The sequence below is a fragment of the Chlamydotis macqueenii genome, chromosome 19 (genome assembly GCF_036417535.1).
Source record: "Chlamydotis macqueenii isolate bChlMac1 chromosome 19, bChlMac1.mat, whole genome shotgun sequence".
Classification (NCBI taxonomy): domain Eukaryota; kingdom Metazoa; phylum Chordata; class Aves; order Otidiformes; family Otididae; genus Chlamydotis; species Chlamydotis macqueenii.
Genome location: NC_141574.1, coordinates 8504379 through 8525569, shown reverse-complemented (window position 1 = coordinate 8525569; position 21191 = coordinate 8504379). Strand labels below are relative to the sequence as shown.

Below are 21191 nucleotides of genomic sequence, written 5' to 3'. Positions count from 1 at the left end.
TGTTATTCATGGAATGCTTTCAGTTTCCAATGTAGTTTAGTTTATTTGCCTGACGAGTCCAATTGTTTGGAGACAATGCAGAATAGCAGCAGACATCTCAATTTTTCTTTCTATGTGAAAATATCATGGAAAGAAGCTGAGGTTATTGATATTTAAGATCTCAGCTGGTGAAAGCTCAGTTGACAGGAGCTGCGTTTCTGAAAGACTAAAACCTACCAGAAGAGGTGGGAGGACACTAGTGCTCTGTTCCCTTTGCAAGTGGGAGGAAACACAAGCGAAGTGAATGGCATCCTTCCAAGGAAATGACTGTACTCTCCTCTAATCATGCATCCTATGACATTCTTGCATGACAGAGAGAGATTCTGAACCTCTCTCTCCCAGGGACCTCCAGAAAGCTGCTGACAAATGCTGGAGCCCACCCAGTTATCAACAGAGGTAAAGCAGGAGTGGCACATGATGATTTCTGATCATTTCCTGTACTGCCACTGTGTGAAAGGGAGAGCCCCAAGAACAGGTAGCAATGAAGCTGAATCCACTGAGGTCTTGAGAGTTGAGTGGGTTGTTAGATAAGTTATCCCCACCCCAGACATCTCTTGTAAGTGGTTGCTTATTTTCAGCAGTGCATTTGACTTGTAATAAGGGAATGAAAAACAGCCACTGAAAATGATGGGTCTTGTGACGTGCCACTACTGTGGGCAACACTTGGTAACCCTGAGTCATGGTGAGGTCTTATTTTATAGAATGGTTTGGACTGGAAGGAAGCTTTAAAAGACCAATCCAATCCCCCTGCCCTGGGCAAGGACATCTTTCATTAGATGGGGATGCTCAAAGCCCTCCTCTAACCTGACTTTGAACACTTCCCATCGTGAGACATCCGCAACTTCTCTGGGCAACCTGTTCCAGTGCAAGGCCTTGGATTTGGAGCAGACAACCAGCTTCATTGCACAGCAAATCGTCCCAGGCTTGCATGACTGAAGGCCACTGAAATGCCTCATGGATATATCAGCCCTTCTTCTAGCTCCTGGGATTCAGGCTTCTTGGGAGACTTGAATTTAGCTCTCTTTCCTGGCCCTACATGGAAGCCTACCAGCGTTCCATTGCCAGCACCTAGGGATGTGTGAATAACTGGCTTGCTTTTGTCTGAGTCAAGCTGAGGTTTTAATATTTTCTAATGTCATTTTTTCCCCCCTCTTTCACCAAAATGAGTATTGTCTAATTAGGAAACACTAATCTCTCTTCTAACTGAGGTGAATCCCATCTCCTGTTTTCAGATGAAAGCTCTGAAGGATAGTAATGAGAGAGAGTCCCCAAAGTCACAGGGCAGCTGAGTCCCTCGTCTATTGGAAATCTCACTTGCTAGTGCAGTTCCTTGCAAGTTATACTTGTTTTCTGTATTTTTCTGATAAGAAACTGACTTTGAAGGGGCTTTTAAGCTTATACCAGCCACCATGCTGCACAGCTTGCTTTGGCAGGTCTCTGAAAATTCCAACGGAACATAAACAGAGCAGAAAACTCAACTCACGTGCCCTACTTCCCCTGCCCCTTCCCCTAACTAACTAGTGCTTGGAGAGTGATTCTGTACCTCCTTTTTCAAAACAAAAACACCGCATCTCAAACTCCAAAAGCTATTTTAGCATGTTTGAAAGCTTTGGGTGATACTGCTGTTTGCTGGGAGCTGTTCTGGTTTTCTCAGGAATTTGTATTTTCTTGTGATGAGCACAATGTCTGTGGTGCAGGGTGAAGACAGCCACTCTGTGGTTAGGGTAAATGTTACCTCTTTTGTCTTTCAAACTAACTTCTCCCAAAAATATAATGATGGATGTGGCATGGCAGAACTTGAGCCTGTAGAATTGCTGCTTTGCCACCATGGCTGTCACTAACAGCAAAGGACACCTCCACCCAGTTTTATCTACTCCTGCTATTGCAGGATTGAAGTCCAGAAATGCTGCGAGCCGTGATACCTTGCGAAGTCAAGGGATTCATCTCTCAGGGAGACATCGTAAGTGAGGCTGTCTTCAGTGGGTATTAGTCACATCAAATCTGATGGTGTCCTGTCCCAACACTTTGTAAAACACAGGAGAGGGCTTATGCTAGCTTCGTGGAAGGGGAAGTAAAGACCCTCTTGTTACTAAATGCCTTCTCTAGGTCACCAGTCCTTGAGCATATTCCTGTAAATATGAAGGAGCTTCTCTGTTTTGTCTATGGTGCTCAATGTTTGCCTGCTTGACTCTGTCTGCTCTATATGACAGGTCCAGGAAATATGCTTCACAGGGGCAATGCTTCATTCCCAACAAAAAATGTTATTTGTTTCCTCTTTACCTTCTCTGTATCAGCACCTCTGTCTTTCCAGGTTTTCTGGAAGTCTAGCTTCTGGCGATGTCAGGTTTAGGCCAGGTCCTGTCTCCAGTGAGATTTCTGGTCCTGAGCCTGAAGTCTGGCGGGGGCACAGCCAGATTCACATGGTGTTACACTTGACTGTAAGCAATGTAAAATATCAGGAAGCCATTGGCATTATTTTGGCTTTATAGTATTTCCCCTAGCTGTGACTTGAAACAAACTGTTTTCATCTCCTTGTTTACAGGGAGTCAACCATATTTGGGAGAGCTTTCATTCTGCCAGCACTCATTATCAGGCTGCTCACTAGCAAAAGGGACGCTAGCCAAAAAAAAAAGGCATCTCTCAGCCTCGTGGTGACAGCTGAGGGGCTCTCTGTTAGAGAGACTGCCTACAAGCAGAAATCAGGGTGGCCAGACAAGGATTTAATCAGTTTCCTGTCTCCCATTCATTCATTTTATGTTTCTTTCCCTTATTGCACAAACTGCAGCTCAGGGTCAGGCCTTTGACAGAGGAGCATCTGTGAGATCCCAGCCTAGCAGCTTCAGTTGTGTGATGTCCTTGCTGTCTGTTCACTTGCTTTTGGGAAGCTGTATTTCTTTTTCAGGAGTGTCATCATCTTGGCTGGGGTGGGACGAGCTGCTCTGCTCTTGCCCTGCACCCCAGACACTTTATTTAGCTTGGGTGCTGAGTTGCTTTGGAGCAGTCTTGGCTGGGGACTTTATCTCAGCAGATCTATTCTTGAACTCTCTCCGTTTGTGTAGTAAAGGCTTCAGCTTCTGCGTGCCATGGGATGTGCCTTTGCTTTGTCATGCTACGAAGTGAACGGGCAACTTTCCAGCAGCCTGGCTGAAGCTCCTAGTCTACGTAGAAAAATCGCGTGCCACTTATCTGTCTGAAGGAAGGAAGAGAGAAAGTCTCCAGCTTGGTGTTTCCATGGCAACCCAATCTCTGGGTCTTTGCTGCCTGGATGGTTGCACTCAGCTCCCAGTAAACCCAGGCATCTGAATTGGAAACCTTCTCATGAGCAATCAGTTTGCTACAGCAGATGCAGGCTAATGCACAGTCCTGTCATGCTTGGGACACTGTGCTCCTCAAGGCTCACAGAGGGGTGGTCTCATAGGCCAGGCAAGGATTTGAGACCTGCATTCAGTAGCTGGAGGTTTTGTGGCTTCTTGTGCCTTTAGTCAAGTGATGCCACCTCTCCTATAAGGTGAGAACAGTACTACTTGTATCTTACTGTGTTTTAGAGTAGGATAACTTCTTGCTATACACTAATTGGCCAATATCAGCCTAATTTCGATTAGAGTATTGTTTATGGCTGTTACGGTCAGTAAAACAGTATCTAAGGAAATGATGTGATGAACAGCCTGGCAGATCATGCACTGTTACAGCCTTCAGAAGACAAACACTTTCTGCTTCAAACTGTTGTTGCTGTGAAAATCCGTATCTCATCTCTGGAAGCATGCTGCTTCAGATTGTGGCAGGATATTCTGACTGCTCTCCTATTTGTTTCATCCTAGAAAAAGGAATATTCCCAGCAACGCTGGGTCACGTAGCTGTTCACTCCAGCTTTTAGCATCCTGTCTCTGCAGCGCTTTCTGGCTTCAGAGAATCTGGAAATTCCCCTGGCAGCCTGTAGCTGGCTGGTACAGGGATGGGCTTAGCCAGTCTCTGTGCTTCAGCAAGAGCCAGTGAAACCCCAAACATGAAGTTACTCATCTGACAGCTTCAAGCATCACTCAAAGGCAGGAGAGACGGAGGGGGACAGCATTCTTGCAACACAGAAAATCTGGGCTGTAATGCCCTTTCCAGCTACAAGTCATTGCGTGGTTGTTTTTTGTGTGTGTGTGTTTTGTTTTTTTTTTTCCTTTTAGTTTTCTAGCTGGTTTGGCTTATCACAAATGTGATATGCTTCTGAGCACACTTGTAATGTAAGCAGGCTATGCATCTTGCATGGATCATTCTTGTTGTTTGGTGTCTTTGAATGCTGGGTTTTCTTTTTTGTTGTTTTCATTTAAATTGAACGCACTTCTGCTCCCGGAGGGATTTTACAAGCTGGTTTGCAGAACAACAAAGAAGGAATTCTGGAGGCTCATCCATTTTGGTCTTCTCTGCTTTTGAAGACTATTGCTACGGGGTCAGTAGGAGAAGTTGAGGATCACCCAAGAAATTGGCCTGTAGCTGATGTTTCTCCTCTGTTTTAGAAGTAGTAATGCCACAGGGAAATCCCTTCTTTTTTTTCTGGTCAATTTAATAATAAATCCCAGAGCTTATTTCAGTGCATTAGGATTGCTATTTGAAGTCCTGTTACACACAAGCTCTTTTATGTGTTTAATTCCCTTATTTCTCTCCAAGATGTAGTCATACGCTTGGAAAAAGATACCTGCTCTCCCATGCACACATGGGATAGAAATGCGTGATGAGCAGCGCTCCTGCGGACTGGATAGAGCCTCTGGGTGTGTAAGGGATTAGAGCCGTAGCACAAAGATGCGTTCTCAGGTTTGGGAACAGTGCGGATGGCTGTGCTTTCAGAAGGGGACCTGTGTGCTGCTGGCTGGGCACAGGTAGAGCGCCATCTGCTTTGGAGACTGCACACAGGCACAGATGTCCTCAGGCTGCTACCTGAAGGCCTTTTGACCTTGCCCAGACGTGCTCTTCTTCCTTACTGGTAGGGAAGGACCGTGCTGCTCCGCAGTAACACTGAGATCTAATGGTTAACAAAGACAGGAGCTGAGGATTACTCTGGTGGCCTCGAAACATCTGTTTGTGTCCTTTGTCTTTTTTTTCCTTGAGACAGAGACTGAAAAGTATTACTCTGTACACCTTGGGATGGGAGGTATATGTTTGTTTTCTGGATTTTAGACTCTTCATGAGTTGTGCAAACCAGACATCCTCAAAGAGAGTCCTCTTCCTCCCCTTTGGCAAAGGCAGGAGACAGGTACAATGGCCTCCTAGCCTCCTGCACCTGCAGGTTTTGTGTTTTGTCCAGTGTCTGCAGGAGCATATTTGTAACTCCTGGTTTTGTTCTTCCCTGGGGAACTACTGCTTTTGTGCTAGGGAAGCTGGAGGAGCTGGGGCTGCAGGAAAAAAAAAGCATGGGTCTGATGTGCAGAGTGATGGTCTCTGCCATGTTTGTGAGTGTGAAGGTGATGGCAAGGGTACTCCTTGTCCGTGAGTCAGCTGTGGCACTGGTTTGATGCGAAGTTACCTTGTCTGTATTCCACAGAGAAGCCACTTGGTGTTACCAGTGTCTGGTAGGCTTTGAGAGGATAGTTATGATGGTCTGTCTGGAGTGGGGATGGTGGTGTTGAGAACCAAATATGTTCTTGATAGCTTCTCTGAGAAGCGGACTCCCTGGGTGCACCCATAGGATATTCTTTCCTATGTTAATACTTGCCCAGCTCTTTCCAAGGCAGCCAAGTACGTCAAGATTCAGTTACTTAACCTGGCCCATTTGAAATCTGATTTCACAACACTGATTTTCTATGGGGAATTTGATATTTTTGACATGTTTGTAAATAAGGCCATGGATAGCAAAAACTAGAGGAAGTACCACAAGCTTGGTTTTGATAGTCTTTTAATGCAGAGGTAGCGCTTGTTATAATGAGGATGGATTGTCTCTGAAAGACAATGCACCAGGTATATGTACAGGGTTGGACCCACTGGGTTGATATGTGACTTGCTGTGAAAGTAGTCAACAAAACAAAGCTTGGATTCCTTGGTTTCCAGTTTCTTTGCTAGTCAAAAAGGCAAGTTCATTCCTCTGGTTATCCTGAAACTCACCAGTAAGTGATGTTGAAACTTGCGACCTGGAATTTGAATAAAAATGAAGAGAAGGATCTGAAGGTCGCAGAGGTCTCCTGGGCACAAACTGCAATGGCTGAAGGAATTGCACTAACAAAACCATCTCTTGTGAAGTGGAAATGAGTTTCACGCCTGCCCTCTCATGTGGTCTTTGTGTACAAACAGCTTTGTTTGTAAGTGTCAAAGGGCAGGAGAAATCCGTAAAGGGGGAAGGTATTTCCTGTGTGTGACAGGCTGTTCTGCTTGGGTCGTGGCAGAGATCACGCCTTTCTCTTTGACCTGATTTCTGAGGCTCTAATCCAAGAATGTGACATTCTTTCCCTTTCTTGTGTCATGTCTGACTGTTGTGTTCAGTGACACTTCCTTGAGAGCAAGGGGAACGTATCCTGGTGCGCTGAGGCGTGAGACTTGTTGGCTGCCATCCCTCTGTGTCCTGACCTCTTCAGTATTTCTAGCTTCATACCCCAAAATCAGTTAATCAGTCATCTTGTGCTCCCTTCCCAAAGTAGCACTTCCTGGGCAGTTATGTAGAGAGACGCAAGCAAGAAACTGTTTCCCAAATGATGGTGGTTGAGCTCTTGTCTGACGCTGATCAGGCAGGCTCCGAGGACAGATGGGTGTTTGATCTGATCCAGTAACAGCAGTGTTGCTAATTGAGTTTTCTGGGTTCTTCCCTCGGTGTTGCCCCGCTCCCCGGGACCTCGCTGTGAGCCTCAGCAAACATGTTGATAAATGATGCCTGTCTCTTGCAGAAGTGGCAGGTCCTGGTAGTTTGCTTCTCTGTGAAGTGCTTGGACGCCTTCTGCTGAAGGGGACTGTGTGTGCTGTATCCTCTGGCTGTCTGGGAAGCAGAGGTGCGGGTTGTGGCTTATCCTAACCTCTTCTCTTACTGTGGTTTTGCAGATTTCTATGCCAGTGTTTGTGGCTTGGGTGACATCCAAAGGAAAGGCTTCCCTATTCTACTATCAATCCTTAGTTCTGCCTGTTGTGTTTTCCACACGTTTTCATTCCGAGGTGTCTTATCTTTAACAGGTATCTTCTTTTCCTCTCATTTTTCCGTGTTGTTTCCTCTCCTTCAATTGCAACACTTCAGGCATCAGACAGTGGTCATGCTTTGCTAAAGGAGTTTTCTTTGCTCTCCTCCTGGAATAGCAGCCAGAAATCTGCATGGTGTGATGGTATATTTAACAACAGACCTTGGTGCCATGTCACATGGTTGAGGAAAAATGATGCTATGAAGAACAGAGCAACTTTAGAGCAAATTGGAGCTAGCAAGCTGGGACCACTTTGCATGCCTGACTGCACGATGCTGAACAGAACTGCAAATATCAGGATGCTTCCAGGAAATTCAGGGTGGGTGGTAGGCTGTGACAGCTGAGCTCCATGTTTGTCATGCACCGAGAAGTCCGTGCTCATTTGAGGATTAAACTACAGCTACTTCCCCAACACAGAACTGCTGCCAAGATTCCAGTCTGGCTCAAGCCACTCTCCACACTTCATAATGAAGTTTGAGAGAGCTTTAACATCTTGGTGTTGGCAGAAACATGGTTTTAAAATCACTGTGTGGTTGGAGACTAGCTGGCTCCAGACACTGGTAACAGGGCTGGAGACTTTAATCTCAAGGTCAAATCCAGCTGTGGTGTTAGTGACAAAGTCATGAACTTCTGACTGATGGTTTGGGGCTTACGTGTGGAAAGATGTCTTGAGTCCAGCGCCAGGACTGGGAGTCAAGAGACTTGGGTTCGGTTCCTGAGCTTTGCCAGAGCTGTTCTGAGAGACCCTCAGCAAGACAAAGTCTTCGTGCCTTGGGTCTCTCTATGAAAAAGCATTGAAGGTCTACCTACATCAACATGGTGCCAAGTCCTCAAACTCACTCATCACTGCAAACTCCTGAATACCGTTGGATGCAGAAGGACAGAACTAGGTAGGACGAGCTGGCTCTGTCCAGCCCATGTTAGACAAGTGCCTGGATCACAGTTTTTGGTATTAGCAGTAACTGGCGTGCTTTTTGGCAACTCGAAAGGCGAGGACGTAATTTTCTTGGGAGACAGTGTTGCTCTCCCATCGCTGGGCAATGCTGTTCCAAGTGCAGGCAACCCCCGTGCTCAGGAGGAAGCTTGTGCAGCCCTCCTCTCCGGTGGCTGTAGAGGTAGGTTTCTGTTTGGCAGCTGGCATAAATAATCAGCAACAGCTGACTGAAAAATTAATTTCCCAAAGACTGCGTTAAACATGACTGGGCTGCTGCCTTCTTTCCAAGACATACATGGGCAGCCTCTCCTGGCAAGGCTTTGTCACTGCTCTTCAGAGTAACTGCACTAGTGTCACAGCGGTGCTCTCCTGGCTTGTACACCTGTGCCTGCTACCCCTCGGAGGGGTTTTGAATGAGATTCATGCAATTTCTAGCTCGGTTTTGGCCTTCTGCCCAGCCCAGGCCAGGGCAGTGCTGCAGGTGGAGCAGGCTGGGGCAGCTTGCTGTCTCCTGTCAGCGCTGCGGGAGGATGCCCTTCCCCAAGGAGACCCGGGTGCTCGAAGCTTGTGTCTGCCTGGCCCTGAGGGAGAGCCATAAAGCTGCAGCGTGCAATGTTATAATCCCAAAGCTTCGGCCTCTCCCTGTGCGTGCCAAATTCCTTTGGCTGTTAAATAGGGGTAGGAATTTCGAGAGGAGCTTGTAGAGTGTGACTTCTGTGTTTTGCTTTTAACTTCATGAATAGCAGCAGCGACTTGTCTGGCTGTGTACTGGGAAAACTCTGATTTGCCAGCTTTAGGCTGCTGTTTTCTAAAAAAAAAAAAAAAGAAAAAAAAAAGAAAAAAAGGAAAAAAGCTGGCATGCGTGCAGCTATCCGTTTTGTATTGACTTCAGAATGACTGGTGCCTTGCACGGGTCTGCTTGTGTCTGCAGGCAGCCCTCTAGTTTCCAGTGGGGCATGGCAGTACTTGTGCTTGAACTGGGACCCTGTACACAGAGCTGACAAATGTGGCCTCCAGAACCTCGGCTGCGGTGAGGAAGAGCGTAGCCCTGTTTCAGGTGGGGGAAACTGAGGCACAGGTCAGCTAGTGGGGGAAAAAGGCTCCATACAGATCACTGATGTAATCTTGTGTTGTGATGATCTTTGTCACGCTGATGTGTTGATACACCCCAGATCTGAGTGGTAGGGTGGGAGAAGGGAAGACACCTGAGATCTATGCAATTTTAGTGAGAGTAACGTTTTGGAAACTCTATTAGTACTGAGTGGGGAAGGCTAATGCCAGCCTTTGTTCAGTGTCAAAGAAATCCCCATGAAGATAGAGCGAGGGAAATGAGAGTCATCATCTCCACTACTTGCAATGACTTGGTAGCGATGAGAGGTCCACAAAGCGTACTGGTGTTATTTGAGGGAGTGATGTGGGAAAGAACCAGAAGAGTACGAGGGCTTAAGGGGAAAAATAAGAGTTATTGAATCAGATTCACACTATGGTAAAGCCTTGCTCTGTTATTTTTGTCTCCTTTTTCTGCATCTGGGGGTGGCTGGGTGATCTGGGGATATATCCAGGCAGGAGGATGTGCTATGGATTAGTAGCAACACTGCCCTTGAGGAGGTAAGTGCGTTCTGCTGACTCCTTGTTTGTGTTAGTTACAGGACTCTCATCAGGCCCACATACAAAATGTCCTACCGAACTGTGACCACGCTGGAGTGGAGGTGCTGTCCTGGCTTCACGGGGAGCAACTGTGAGGAGGGTGAGTGATCCAGCAACGCATCTGTTCTTACAGAGCAGCAAGGGGATGCGTGGATGGACTGCCTGGGTTGAGTTGGGATGTGTTCCTTAATTTGCTCTGTGTCTCACACACAGAAACAAATCACCTGTTCTCTTTACCCCCCATCATTATCCGAATGCTTGCGCACAAGCTCTGAAAGGTGGTCTTGGAATACAGACCATACTGAATGCCTGCAAAGAAGCCTTTGCCCTTTCTCGTCATGATGGACAAAAGGCGCATGTTTTGCATTTTCCTTCCTGATGTTTTCTGCTTCAACTGATGCTTCTGAGGCTTTGAAACAAGTCTTGCTTCTCCATCAGGTTTCAGGTTTAGGCACTAAGGCATCTGCTGAATCTGTGTTGTAAGTGTTCGTGGCTTAGGATCAGGAGAGAAACCAAGCCTGGAGTTTTCTGTTCACTTGCATTAGGTGAATACAGTTTTTGTGCTGCGATATCTTGTGCTAATCACACAGTTAAGCAAGTCTAACTGGGAAGTTGTCTCTTTGCAGTCACAAAGAATGATGGTTGCAGACAGCGGCTTGTTTCAGGCTGCTGAGGAAACAATAGCTTCCCAGAAACTTTAAAAAGTGGCAAAGCTACCCTAAATTGTGATCTGCAGGGGAGAGCTTTGCATTTTAGCACGCTGCTAAAAGAAGTGAGCCTGGGAAAGAGAAGCTGCTGTGTGCAGCTTGAATTTTTACCTGTCACTGTAGGAGAGAGGGATACTAGGGATTGTGGCAGAACTCTTATTTCCAAAAGTAGCTGCAGCTCAGCCTGGCCAGGGATCTGACCAGGGATCCGAGAAGCCTGTGTGTGCAGACTGTTCGTGCCTATAGGTTTGGACAGGTGTGAGTAATTACAGCTTAGTGGTGCTGCTGGTGTAAAGGAGAGAATCCAGCTCCCTCCTGCAGTGCCAGATCTGTCTCAGCAGAGTTCAGTGGAAATAAAAAGCCAACATAAGCTTGTTTGAGAGTCAGCGGCGATCTCACAGGAGCAGGTCTGTGGAACGAGGTGACAATTTTATGCAGTCAGTTTTCAAGGTGGAACTGTACTTTTGGGCTTGGAATATGGTCTGTGGGGTGTGAGCAGAAAGCCAGTAGCAAGCCCTCACTTTCATGTGTGAGATTCTTTTTACCTTTTTATCCCTCCCTTAAAACATCTGGCGCTACTGATAGTCCCATATTCTTGAAAGAAGGAGGAAAATTTTTTAAAAAAGACCTCCTTCTAGTACAGCAGGGTTGTGCCACTTGATTTCTAGCAGCAGTCTTAACACTAGTGGTGTGTACAGCACCTCAAGCTGTCCAGAGGCATCAGTTTTAAAATGGAAGTATGTACTTGCTCCTTACGTTAACTCTTAATGTTAGTGTCTCTTGGAATTGTAAGTAGAAGAGACTGAGAAGAGTTTTTAGGGCTTTTTGGCAACTTGATATAAAGCCTTTTGTACTGTTTCCTTTCTGTACTCTCTTACTACAAATTTGGTTCCTCTGAGAGGGTAGGATGCGTACATCTGTGTGGGCCCTTCCTGGAAACAGCAGACAAAAGAAAACAGAAAACTAAACTGAAACAAAACAAAAACAGTGCAGTTACGAAGCCACAGCGAATTAGCAGGGTAGAACCTCAAAATGCTTTCATCTTTTTTTTTGGTATTAGTTAGATTTCTCCTCAATATTTCATTTCACTTGTATGTGCAGCTGGTGCTTTTGAAGTTGATGTGAGGTAGGTATGATTGAAGGCAGACTGGACCCGTACTATTTTTAACTTGCCTTCTCGCTGTGCTGCAAATATTCTTATTTTCTGACAGCCACTATTGTTCTGCATGTGTCAGTAGAATGGTAACTACAGTGGCTCTGAGCTTCCACTTCAAGCTGTCTCCTGTTTCCAGAGACTGAAGTAAAAAGTTTTCTTTCCCAATGGGCCCTGGAGTAGTGAGGTGCATTTTCATGAGCAGGACAGACTAAGCCGAGAGATAACAGATTGATCAAGCACAAAGAGCTGGTTTGGGGGTTGTGTGTGCACGGCCATGGCTGCAGGGTCACTCCTTCAGATTGATGGTGTTTTTTTGCATCTTGAGTCTTGAGATCCTATCTATTGATTCCTCCTTTAATCCCCAGTGAGCAGAGTTGATACTTGCTCCTTTTTTGCGCTGTTCTGGAACAATGTCTTTGGGGGGAGCCACCGTAGCCTATCTGGAGGATGGATTATTTTTACTAGCTGTCCTTTTATGAGGCCTTCTTTGCCCTTTTAAAATTTATTTCTTTTACCATTTTATGAGGGAAGATAGGATGGTGGGAGGGTGAACCAAGGAAACAAAGTCAAAGAACTTGAAATCGTTCAAAGGCTGCAGCGTGACAATTTCCGACGTGCATACTTTCTTGTTATCTCCCAAGTGGCGAGTCAGCTTTTCTTTTGCAAAGGAAGCAGTCCAGCACGGATGTCTAGCCCCAAAGTCTGACAGACTCCTGATGAGACTGGCTTGCTGTAACACACCTTCAGTGAGAAACCTCCCCTTCCACAGCAAGATAACTGCACTCAGAGCAAGCTGTTAAATGCAATTTGATTATTACAGAATGTCTTGACCCTTTGCTAATAAGTTTAGCTTGAGAAAGTAACCAGTTAACTGTCACCAGCTGGCAGGCACCTACATTAATGCTGAAGGCTGCACATTGTTTAGGTTTAAATTATCTTGGAAATTTAACTCTTGTGTTGCAGCTGATAAAAAGCAGCATTGTCTGGAGGAAGCCCAGCTCTAAAGCGGGTGGAGATTTTGCTGCTCAGTGGGCTGATAATTTACTGAGGTGAGGATCTCTGCTTCCAATCTGTTTCGTTTTTTTAAGCAGACACTGCTTGGGGCTCTCCCCCTTCCTTTCATTGCTTTCCTCTCTCCCAAAGATGTGTCAACATTTGAAAAGTCTCTAATTCCTTTATTGTTTTTGTAGAACTGTGACTGGCTAGTAGAATAGATTGCTAAAAATCACCAGTTGTACGAGGGCTTCCTGAAGGGAATGGATGGAGAAACAAACTTGATGCAAACAAGTCTGGTGAATTTAACTGTCAGTAGATGCTAATTTTTATTTTCCAGTTTCAGGGGGTTTTTTTGTTGTTGTTGTTTAAACTGGAGCCCAAGCCTAGGACAGGAAATGAATCCACTGAGCCACCCAGTCTGCTGACTGCTGATATAAAGAACATATGGACGAGGGCAGTGCAGAGGTGAAGTGGTTTAGCTATTGCAGTCATGCATCAAGCTGACTGATTTGAATCCAAGATGATGCTGACATTTCAACTTGGCCTTTTTTCTATATGGCTGAAAGTTCAAAGGCAAGTGTAATCTCTTGGGAGAGGAAAAGTGTCCCTAGCAAGTTCAGGGGCTCAGCACTGCCCTAGAGCTCTCCAGCTAGGCGAGGTCTTATTTCACTTTATGAATCTAACGTAGATTTCTTTCTTGTTTGTTTGTATTGCCTGAATTTGGGACAGTAGCCAGTATCCTATTTACCCCCAGAAGCAGATTAATGGTAGACTGCTTAGCTGTTTGGGCAAGAAGCACCTCTAAGATTAACTTCAGCACCTTTACAGTGATGCCATTGTGATTCCAACCTTAATTTCTTTTTTTCCCTTCCATAAGAATACAAGTAGAATAGGAAATTTGAGACAGCCTTGTTCAAGTAATGGTTTAATTTGAGAACTTTTTTTTTTCTTCCTCCCTCCTCATTTCAGTTCTTAGAATATTTTTATGTACTTTCAATAACTATCATTTGCATTTTATCATCCTGATACTTTTCAAACCTCTTAGATTCCTATATGTTTACAATTTTCAAAGCAGGATGAGAAAATAACGACTTTGCTCTCTGTATGATAGAGTGCAAAAACTCTCTCCTTTTTTACTGCTGGCTCACAAAGTTTCTTGCTCTGGGGAGGAGAGATGCAGAACAACACTGCCAGGAAAATCTTAAACTAGCAAATGCAATTACAATACAAAATTTGATGAGCCCATAAGGATGAACATCAAGACTAGAGACACAAAAGTTTGAAAGCCCATTAAAATGCTCTAGAAGGAAGGATGTTTGAGGTGGTGTTGATGAGACCTCACATCTCCAGGTTAACCTAGAACTGTCAATCTATGTGAAAATAATATGTGAAGAATATGGAGGCACATTTCCCGTAACAGCCCAGTAGCTCTCTTCAGGAGTTGAGCTTATGTGAGTTTTTTCCTTTTGTCAAGTACTTCAGTTCCTTCTTGTTTCTCACTCTTCCTTGTAGATACTGTTTGGAAGCAAGAGACTTAAGTCTGCGTATCATGTACAGCACGTAACAGAGCTTTTTGCTGCCATGGAGCATTTTTCATTTTGCCCTTAAAAACTGAGAAAATGTAAGAGAAGGTGATGGGAAGGCATTGCACTATCTGTTCCCATTGCTGCTAAATCCTAGTACAGTGATGTTTTCCCACTTCAGCAGAGTCAACTCCTGTCATAAGGCAAAAGCTTCCATTTGAGCAGTGAAATTCAGTGGCTCTGAGCAACCTGATCTAGTTGGGGATGTCCCTGCTCCTTGCAGGGGGGTTGGACTGGATGGCCTTGGAAGGTCCCTTCCAACTCTAACCATTCTATGATTCTGTGATTCTCCCAGAGCTGGTTATCTCGGTGCTCTCTGGTTAGCAGGGCAGTTCTGTGCTGTGAATGTGTGGCAGATTGAGGTGCCTGCCTTTCAGGTTTGGATCTAGCACAGATCCTTGCACGTATGTAGTTCTCTAGTAGAGACTGGCCTAGTAATTCCTGTAGTGAAATATAATTTTGCTCTCACTTTGAGACCTTTGTTTCAAAGTCCAACATTTGGTTCTACATAGCAAACTTGCTTCTAAAAATATCTTCTAATTCCAAAATGTAATGGTTATTAGATATAAGTGAATTATGTGAATACAGGTTATAGACTATTAAGTGTAACCTGAATTTCCTAATAATTATCTAGCTGGAAAGGCATTAAGCAGTAAAATGTGGTAACCAACTCTGCAAGCCTACCTTCAAACTATTTCATGAATAAACATCAAAACATGTTGATCACCCTGACAGAACTGCTGATGCATGAAAGCGGCTTTCTGAGCAATGGTGTTTGCATACCTATACTATACAGGTGTTAGCATCTACCCTGCTGTTTTCTTCCATAGCACATGCCTCCTGCTTCTCCATGTGTTATACCTCCTCCTGCTTGTGTTTCTGGTGGCCTCTTCAATATAAAGCAGAAGGTCCACCAGAAGTTTCCCAAACGACTCTACGATGTGTCACCCAATTCCTGTCTACTCCCATCACTGTGCTGACCATTCAGCAGCCTCTGGCTTCAGGCATAATGTGTGTCACCCTTGATCAAATTTTCTGAGGAGTTCCTGCAGTGTGTGGTCACTGTTGGAAGAATTTGCAGCCTGCTGAGAGTGTTTTCTGGCATCAGTGCTGTGTGACTACTTGGACAATTTCTAAATGTTCATCTTCTCTTTTGATAAAGAAACAAAAAAAAAAAACCAACAAAAAAAACCCCACAAAACCCAACCAACCTGTCAGACTTCCAAAGATTTTGATGCTGCATTCCAGCATCTGAGTAGTTTCATTTTTTTGGACACTTCTAATCTGAACAGGGAGAATTTTATTCAGCACCTATTGTCAAAATATTTGGAGTGCTAAATGTCTGCAGATGTTATCTCAACATAATGAGGAAAGCTGTATGCCGCACTGCTACATTGTCCCAGTATTTCTAGCTTCTATTAAATTACTGTGGTATGTTCAGAATCTTTTTTTATTTTTTTTTTTAATTTATTTTGATGAGCTATTTGTTTGCTTTCCCAAATATATTGGATGCTTTCTTTCTCTTAGCTATATATTTCTTACAAGTGACAGACCCACCTCATTATGGTTAATGGCTGTCCTTATTAATCAGGTCTATTTCTAATCAGAGGTGAACACAACCTTCCCCTGGGTAGGGCTAGCGCAGGACCGGGCTGCAAGGCTCTGTGTGTATCTACTCTACACTGCCTGGATCTTTTCTCACCATGCAGGCAGGATTCTGCCAATTACTGTCAAAAAGCCAAAGGCATGTGGGGCTTCTTTAACAACTTCTATCTGTCTGTAGGTGCTGGTATAACTAATCGATAGGTATGCTTTCTGGGGAGTGGTGGGGAGCAGCAGGAAAAGGTTAGAGTTGAGAAGTCAGTCCTGGGTAGTTGACTTAGGCTTCTGAGCTCCTGCTGCTGTGGGAAAGGAGGTTCTGCCGTTACACAGAGTGGATGCCAGTGGCAAGGTATGGCTCTTCCATGTGTCTGCCAGTGGCGCTGCTTCCTAAAGAAGATCTTCATCTTCCGTGCAACTGTCTTTAGTAGGAAGGAAGTAGAGTAGCAACCATGATCCTGGAATTAGTGAAAAGACCAAAAATGATGCATTACTAGAATAGGTGGTCTGGGAAATTGAATAGGGTCTTCATTTCTGCCTGCCAGAGATGGCATGTGTTGATTCTGCCTTGAAGCTGGGATTCTCTTGAGTTTCTTTGCTTCAGTGACAGAGCAGGTAAGCACTGATGAGCTAGGCTACATTAGAGGCAACTGTTGTCAAAAATAGTCACTTGGTGACTGGAGCTGCCATTGGCAATGCTGGTTTCATGGAATCCTGCTTAGAGTACTTATGATCCTGTAAAGAACTTAGAGCAGTGATCTTGAAACACTTGGCAAAGCAGATAAACTAGGAAAAGGTCCACAGAAAGAAATAGCTTTTATTAGGGAGTTATGGTGTGTTGATTGCATGAGTAGATGAGCAAAATGCTTAGGACGTTGCTGGAAAGGAGGTCAGCTAAGGGGACGTAGTGCTGTCAACTCTGTTGTGAAGAGAGCTTGAGGCACAGTGGAAAAGGTCAACATTTGATTTCAGTAGTTGGTTACTGAATGGCAAATGCTACCAATTCTCATTTATCTGTGGTGCTACTGTTGTTTTTTTTTTTTTTTTTTTTCAGCAGGTTGGGACTTGCTGTTGGGATCCATTTGATCAGCCAGGAGAACAGAAGCATGGAAATCTTGGGCATTTCATATCTCTTTCCCTTGACCAAATCAAGTTTCAATGATGGTGAATGTGAGAGCCTTTAGGAAGTATTTTCTTAGATTTGTATAAGCACTATTGGACACATCTCTGGTGGTTGATTAGTTAGACACTGAAGCTTTTGCACCTGGGTGATGTCTTGAATTATTTGGGAATAGAACTTGAGAGGCATGGGTTCTGAGGAGCCCATACAGCTTTTCAGCAGTGTTGTCATCCTTTCATAATCCTTACCATCTCCTTCAACCTCTCGCTTTTAGCTTGCTACTTTCTTATGTAGATGTTCCCTTCAGAGCTCCTGTCTTGCCCCCAGATTATCCCTTATTTCCTATTCATTCTCACACTGATGAACCTTTTATTTGCTTGAGGTCATCAGAAGGAAGTTGTTTTTTCCCATATATAACACTTGCATTATTACAGCCTCTGGGATAATAAATCTACACTGTGAACTTCAATTCAATTAAGCGGATTTAGGAGGGGATTTCAAAAGACAGTTAGCCTTCCCCCCCTTCCTCCTTTTCCCTTTCCATTTTTTTCCCCTCCAAATCCTCAAGGGCTGTATTCTCAATGTGTTTGGAGTTCAGATTTGGTTTTGGTTGGTTTTGTTGTGTTTTTTTTTTAAAATATATTTGGTCTTATCAAACTTCAAACTGTGTTGAAATCTTGCAACAGAAGGATTGCCTCAGGTTTGGAGATGTTTTTGACAGAAGCAATTCTGCTTTTACTGCAGGGAGTTTGAATAACAATTGCTAGTCCATGCTAAACTCTAATCCTCAGCTCAGAGGGCAGCGAATGGACAAGATGGACATGAAACTCTTTTATTTTAAATATTTATTTTGGTAAGCCATGGACTGCAGGATGATATCTCCCTGAAAACATATACATAGAGATTGTCCTGATGTAAGTTGTGCAAAATGTACTCCTGCTCTTTTGGAGAAGTCAGAAGAGTATGATGACGAGATAGCTAAGGTGGGAGTTCATAACTTGGAGAGAGATCCCACATGGCATATTTGCTACTTTCACAGGTGGCTGGGCTGCCTGAGAAGACTGGATCCTTTGATTTCCAGTATCCAAATCTGGAGGCACCTTCTGGTGGCTGCTAGCTTTTGCCACCTGCCTTCCTAGCCTTTGGGGGATGACTTCATGTTGCTGGTCAATTAAAAATAGAGGAGGGATAACCTGAGGAAGCAATTTTGAGTAAACAGACCAGATTGTTGCTGCTATTGGGAGTCATCTGAAAATAGCCGGAAGGTCTGAGGACTCAGCTAAGCCATTGATTCTGTCCAGGATAAGGACTTTGGACGGAATGCAGAGTGAGCTGGAAGGCTCACCCAGCTGCTGCCAGTGTAGCATCCTCCTCTGTTAAAAGGAGAATGTGACACCTTATGCTGTCCTGTTCATTAGTACCAAAATAATGAAAAACATTCTCCTGAAAAACTCCACCCTACTTCTCTTTTCTACAGAAATTCCTGTCAGAGGTGGTGGAGGAAGGGTGGGGTTGTGTTTATAACAAAAGTTAACAATTTTTGGGGTGTACGCCACACTGCCAGTCGCATATGGAAGTGCTGCGTGAGAAGAATAGTTCCTAATTGGTGTTCACTGTTCCTTTTGATGCCTTTCAAGTGAATTATAGATAACAATGGAAGAAGAATTAAAACCACCCATTGAAGCTGTATATAAGCTTCCTTGCTGCTGCAATAACTTTGATTTTTATTTTTTTAATCAGGAATAGGAAATGAAGCTTAAGGCTTTAATATGAAATGCCTACAGTCGGAAGAGGTGGCAATGAGGAGTATCTTCTTTCCTTCACTGAATTTGCAAGGCTATTGCCTGTTTAACAAGCTGGTTTGTGTTTAATTCTTGAGCATAACACTTAAGGAATTACAGTGCTCTTCCCATCGCTTTTTTTAAGGGCTTAGTTATGAAATGTGTGGACATAATTTTGCTCTCAAACAGTGTTGAATGGGATGGTTCCTTGAGGAAGAAGCTATTGAATTTCTTCCAGGAGAATACTTGAGCGGCCAAGTAATGCCTGGTATGCAGAGTGCCATCTCTTTTCTTTTGAGTGCAGTAATTAATTTACTTTTAATTATCCTGGATATCCGGCGCTAGCAGCAGTGGAGACTTCTGCAGATATGAATATTGTGAGGACAAAGGAGAGATGAGGGCAACATTCCTGGTTTTCATCCCTAGATGAAACCCTCACCTCTAGGTGTGACTCTGGGTTCGGGGTCCCACTGCCATCTCTCCTGTCGTGTCACATACTGGAGGAGAGACGAGAACATACTTTGCACCACATGAGTTCTAAGATTCCTGTGCAGAGCAGTTCTGATAACAAGGTGTCATTTTGCATGAGCGATGGAGGAATATCTTGTACTGCTGAGGTCTGAAGCCATGAGAGTAAAGGAAATGCCTTAAGATGGCAGACTTCATTGCCAGCTTGCCACAGATGGCAGATGGATAGGCCAATGCATTCTTTGCAAATATTTTTCTAATAATTTTAAACAGCGCTGTTAACAGTGCAAGCTGTTTGCATGTGTAAGTGGTAAGAAGGGTGTAAGGTGTTGCGAGACAAAGGGGAAAGGCTGAAGAAGGCCACAGAGTACACAGGGAGCGTGCTGTTGGTAGCAAGCTGAACCGTAGCCAAGCTTTCGAGCGAACTAGATGGAGATCTTTGTTTCTACCTTAAGGACGCTTGCCTATTTTTTAATGTAAGTTTTTTTGTTAAATGAGTTAATGCAATTGGTACAATAACAGTTGTGTTTTCTGTGGTAACTAATTCCAGTTGCGGGCTGCTCAAAAATATCAACATAATGGAGAGTTCATGCAAGTGCAGTACCTAAGCTTCTGTGTGCATGAGGCTCAGCCTGCTTTCTGTACGCAGGAGACTTACAGGGGACCTAAATCCCCAGTACAACTGTTATAACTATTCTGGGGTGCTTCACCATGTGTAAATGGGATTGCAAGGAATTGGGATGCAAGTGGAATTGGGATTGCAAGCCCAGGAACAGAGTTGGATTTGCCAGAGAAGTCTGAAACCAGTTTCATGTTTTGTAGAAGACTTCAAGGTGAAAGCAAGAGGCAGGCTTCAAATTCCCATGTTGATGAACCCTAGACTTTATTCTTACTCAAGTCCTTCTTATTAAAAGGGGAACCAAAATTGTTCCTCCAAATAATAATTTCTAGTGGAGTTGAATTTCAGTTTAACATAGAGGCGTGCTAGGCAAAAGCATGTCATTCCAACATCGTATCCTCTCTGTAAGCTAGTTAGCAGGATAAAGGGAGCAAAGTTAGCACAGTTCCACCTGGGAAGCTCCAGGAATGTTCATTAGAGCAACTCTGAAATACACAGTTCACTTGAAAGAAACCCTATGCTGTCATTAGTAGGGGTTCAGACTGTGTCAGTTTGGGTGAGGGTGTCAAATGGAGTCACACCAGGGACTGTTCTCTGTCTAGTATGGCTTGCTATTTCCATTTAATGTTGATGTAAGGAATGGAGAGAGCCCTCTAATCAGATGTGTGTGTTAGGGGCTGAGCTGTACTGGGAATACATGGTAGGTTAGGATTAAAACACAGTCAAATCTTGATTAAAATCTTGATTAAATTGTAGAGTTGGGCAGAAATCATGAAGTGAGTTTTGGTCAAGGACAGTCACAGAGGCAGGAATAATCAAATGAACAAATTTTGAATGGAAGGAGACTCTGAAGGTAGCAAGATCCAAGGGGAAGGAATGGAGTTTGTGGAAGATGGTAGAATGAAGCTCTGCTCTAAACTCAGGAGAAGTGCCATCCTGGAGTCCAGGACTACAATACTCTGACCAGGTGTAGTGTTTACTACTAACGCATCTACGAGGCTGCCTGACACAAAACATTTTAAATCTTATGTGTGCTTATGGACAGGAGTGCCTGCGGGTGTATGTGTCTGTTTCTCAGAGAGGTCCAGATTCAGCACTGACCATAACTTCAGCCTTGTTATCGCATAATTAATGTGAAAGCTAGTCCTAATTGGCGTTGTGCATCTGAGCCCCACAGTCTTAAAAGACTGTAAGGGGAGTGTTGCATCTGTGAAGGAAAGTATTCAGCTGGGAAAGGAATATGCCTGTTGTAGTTGATGGGATTTGAATGTCATACAGTTCAATAATTAAATTGGTTAATTTTGATTATCAGCTAGAGTAGTTAGGTGCATGTTATATATGCAACTGAAAGCTGCATCAGCTTTTCTAAAAATAACATAATTAGCAGTCATGAAGGGCTAACTCTT

General features: G+C 44.2%; 1 protein-coding gene across 6 annotated transcripts in view; it reads left to right on the top strand.

Moving 5' to 3' along the window:
* The window catches only part of COL26A1 (collagen type XXVI alpha 1 chain), a 174344-nt gene that overhangs the window by 26797 nt on the left and 126356 nt on the right, over window positions 1-21191 (top strand). For 4 of the 6 annotated variants that reach the window (XM_086763034.1, XM_086763035.1, XM_086763033.1 and 1 more), the window contains exon 3: window positions 9753-9856. In XM_086763034.1, the coding sequence (XP_086619160.1) occupies window positions 9753-9856 (104 nt within the window). The remainder of the gene's footprint in view (window positions 1-9752; window positions 9857-21191) is intronic. The other 2 variants (XM_086763036.1, XM_086763032.1) reach the window with 1 other exon arrangement.